At 35.2% G+C, this 4,013-nt stretch overlaps 1 protein-coding gene across 1 annotated transcript; it reads left to right on the forward strand.

The window, feature by feature from the left end:
• The first annotated feature begins 2,107 nt into the window (after positions 1 to 2,107).
• LOC113723422 (nuclear transcription factor Y subunit B-3-like) lies at positions 2,108 to 3,030 on the forward strand. Its single transcript, XM_027246476.2, has one exon. The coding sequence runs from the start codon at positions 2,207 to 2,209 to the stop codon at positions 2,870 to 2,872; it is 666 nt and encodes a 221-aa protein (XP_027102277.1). The 5' UTR covers positions 2,108 to 2,206; the 3' UTR covers positions 2,873 to 3,030.
• Positions 3,031 to 4,013: the final 983 nt, after the last annotated feature.

The following is a 4,013-nucleotide window of genomic DNA, read 5'->3' on the forward strand; positions in this document are numbered from 1 at the left end:
AATATGTAGGCCAGCAAAAGTAATAGTTTCCTTGTCATTCTTTTTTAAGTCGGATGAGACATGTAGAATCTAAAGAGGCACAACAAATAACAATTAAAGAAGAAATGAAGCATATATGCTTGTCCAGTTGTCCCACTCCATTTGTTGTTGCTTTTTTCAGCCGTAGTAGATACCCTGTTATTGGCATGAAACTGAAAGCAAAACCTACAATGCTTTGTGCATCAAGATATATATATATATATGTATGTATGTGCCTAGCTATTTTAACTAAGGGAATTGATCCAAACACGTAAAAGGCAACCACCATTTTCAATTTTGGGAAAGAAAAAAGAATGATTGAATGTAGTGAATCTTGAAATGAAAATTGAAAAACTTCCATGTTTTTGCTTTGCGCCTTTAAATATTGTTGAAACTTGAAAGATCAATTGTAATTGGAGACAAGAAGATCAAACAAAATTCTTGACACATCTTATAGGGGAACCATCCATGTCCTTTCCAAACATCATTTCCCATCTAGGGTAAGGCAATTTCCCATGCATGGGAAAATCTCTACCATTAAATCTAAACTCAGTTATATTGTGTTCATGCATGCACATGCACTTGCACTTGCTTTAACTTTCTTCATCGAACTTTTGGTCATCTGCTTTGAATGTGTGGACTGCATATAATGCGATCTAAGCCAAGAAATATTACTGGACAGTCAAAATATACCATAAGCTGCAGCATCGGATAGCAATGAACAATGTGGGAGACTATATTCTGTTGAAAATTCTGAAGTTGGAAGAACTTTTTGGACCACTACTCTACTGCTCTAGGAAGAAAAAGATTCATGTTCTGCAGCAAAGAAAGTATACGGCACCACCAGCTCTTCGAAATCTGCATCTTGTACTCTAGATATCATGCCGAAGAAGCATCAAGCCTGCTCAAAAAAACCCAAGTTGGAGATTAGTTAAAGAGTAAATTGATAGAGAAACTCAGGTGTAATGAGACATGAATGAAGCTATTAATAGTCGATTATTTTCTCTTCAATTGATTGAGAAATTATTGCAACGAGACATGAACTACACATGTATAGGAGTTAGGACCATGTATGATGTATCTACTTTCATTGTCTGAATAACTCCTATGATTTGTAAGTCTTCGACCTCATGTATCTAGCCAGATAAGCTTTAGCTAGTGATTGGAAGGCCTTACAACTGAAAAGACAAGCTATATATAAAATACAATTACTACTGTGTGTAACAATCTACCACGTACTGACATTAATTAAAGAATTCCAGATGAATATTTTCCTTTTCTTTTCTTTTTCCTTTTCCTTTCTGGTTTTAGCTGAGGAATAAATCCTCTCGAGAAAGGATGGGGCATGGAATTCTGAAAAGAAAATGAAAATAAAATAGGAGTTTTGGGGCTGTGTAGGATTTGATGCTTGAAATTGCTATGCAACCACATGTTCATGGCTTGATGCTTTATATCTCAGATAACAATTGCTTATAAATGTACACCTTGTAAACATAAGTGTACATCAAATCCTTATCAATTTGACGATATTTGCTGTAAACAAAGGCCAGGACAGATCAGGCTAGTTAGGTTGTCAGTTGGTGAACATTTTATCCTTCAATTGACCAAAAAGGCGGTTGTACAGGACTGTAGCTAGCAGAGTGCCAATCTGATATCAGCCTTTAGCTTATGGAGTATCTGATGGTGGGGATTCACTTGTTTAACAAGTGGAAAATATTGAGGGAGCCTGCAAAAGCAAAAGAAACACTAATACTACATAATTTAAACCAAATAAATCTCTTCAAATGTTATAAAACCGTCATATATTTAGTTACTAATTAATGTGGCCGTTTGACCTGATCAGGAAGATGTTGAATAATTTCACAGAACCAGCTATCTGCTACTGATATTCAATTGGAGACATCAGCTAAAATTTGAATAGGAATTTCTTCTGCTACAAGATTCTAGACTTCCCTTCTTCCTTTGCATGATTTCTTTAATTATCAGGTGATATTTTCATTTGTTTTCTCTGTCAACATCAGACCGCCTTTCCACTACTTTCTATATATTGTTCCTTTATGCCTTCTTTGGTTAGCTTAAAAACCCCCCCTCACCCCATCCCTCATTTCACAACATTCCACAAGCCCAAAAAACTCTTCCAAACGTTTAAACCTTTCTTCCACAACGTCTCTGCATTGCCTACTCAATCATGACCGGAAAAAAGAGCCAAAACAGCCCAGTGGGAAGTCCATTATCGGGTAACGTCTCCGATTGCTCATCTAAGGAGCAAGACCGCTTTCTTCCGATAGCAAATGTTAGCCGGATCATGAAGAAATCACTCCCTGCAAACGCAAAAATATCAAAAGAAGCGAAGGAAACCGTCCAAGAATGTGTATCTGAGTTCATTAGCTTCATCACGGGCGAAGCGTCGGATAAATGTCAAAGGGAAAAGAGGAAGACCATCAATGGTGATGATCTTTTGTGGGCTATGACAACATTGGGGTTTGAGAATTATGTCAGTCCATTGAAGGTTTATCTCAACAAGTATAGGGAAAATGAAGGTGACAAAAGTTCCATGGTCAGAGAAGAGGATCAGCTTCCACCTATTAGTCCGAACAAAACCAGTAGTGGCCATGGTGAAGTGTCTAGAGGTAATGATCCCATATCAGCAAGGCCTAATTTTCAGACTCTTTCCAATGCTTATTATTCACTTGATTCAAAGGGGGCCTCAAAAGGCCATGGAGATCCAGGAAGGATGATTGGCTATAGTGAGAATTTGATGGCCGGTGCCTACAATATTGGCAAAATCCATGAAATTGAGGGAAGTGGTAATAGGGTCATCACCACTAATCTTCATCATGGGATTGAGTGGTAGACTTGGGAATATATATACATATATATAAGATGCCACATATATATAATATTAATAATAATTTATGACTTTTTTGTTTGGACTTTAATTTTATTAGCTTTTTGTTACCATGACTATAATTATAATGAAGCATTTTGACTAGAATGCAATTTGGGGGACTATTCATGTTTTCGATGTATATTAGGCTAAAATATATGTATTTCTTTTTTCAAGACTGTCTTCTTGGTGATTATATCATATTACTTGTAATGGGATTTTCATTTCACGGTTATGGAGTAACTACTTTGGCAGCTAAAAAGGGATAATTCCTTGAGGGATTAATTGCAATTAGCCGCTTGAATGTGGGGCTTAATTCAAGGTTAATTTCACGGCTATATTTGCACTTTGCCTCACTTAATGTATACAATAGGCACTTTACACGTAATTAATATATATATATATATTATGCATTAGGAGTGACAGTGGGGTGCATCGTAGATCTAATTGAGGGGTAGGGAGGGGCCGCCGCACCAAGATTTGAAAATTTCTTTCATAGTCTTTGAAATTAATTAAATTTTCACTTATATCCTAATAGAAATAAGATTTTGTCCCTCTAAAATTTTGTAATAAAATTTTGTAAATCCTTCAACATCCCCTTAAAAGTTAACATTTTCCATGTAAATAGTAGTGTTTACTCCTCAAAATTTTTAAAATACATAAGGATACCTTCTTAAATGTACAGTTTTACTAATGTTGCTCTCCAGTCCCTTACCCACCTATGTTTTGAAACTCGGACCAAGTAATGACTCAATAGAACTCAGAGGTTAATGGATTCGATTGGTTAGGCTCAAGGTCGAACTGAATAACATTATAATGATGTCATAAATATATTTGTAATTATATATATGAAATAAATATATAGAATAAATATATACTCATAGTGATTTCTCGTACATATTGAGGGGTCAAATTAATGACAACCAAGTCAAACACAATTGATGGTAAAGTATACAAAGCACTCTGGCAAAAACATTTTTGAGTAACATATAATAATATTAATAAGTCTCTAATTCTATAAGATGAGAAATTTATAATGAAAATATGAATCATTGTCAAAATGAAAAAACTAAGGTTGCAATTTGCAAATGAGTAATAAAAGAATTCC

The sequence above is a fragment of the Coffea arabica genome, chromosome 7c (assembly GCF_036785885.1).
Source record: "Coffea arabica cultivar ET-39 chromosome 7c, Coffea Arabica ET-39 HiFi, whole genome shotgun sequence".
Lineage (NCBI taxonomy): Eukaryota > Viridiplantae > Streptophyta > Magnoliopsida > Gentianales > Rubiaceae > Coffea > Coffea arabica.

Coding starts and splice junctions, on each gene's coding strand:
- LOC113723422 (XM_027246476.2), top strand. CDS start 2,207: ATGACCGGAAAAAAGAGCCAAAACAGCCCAGTGGGAAGTCCATTATCG.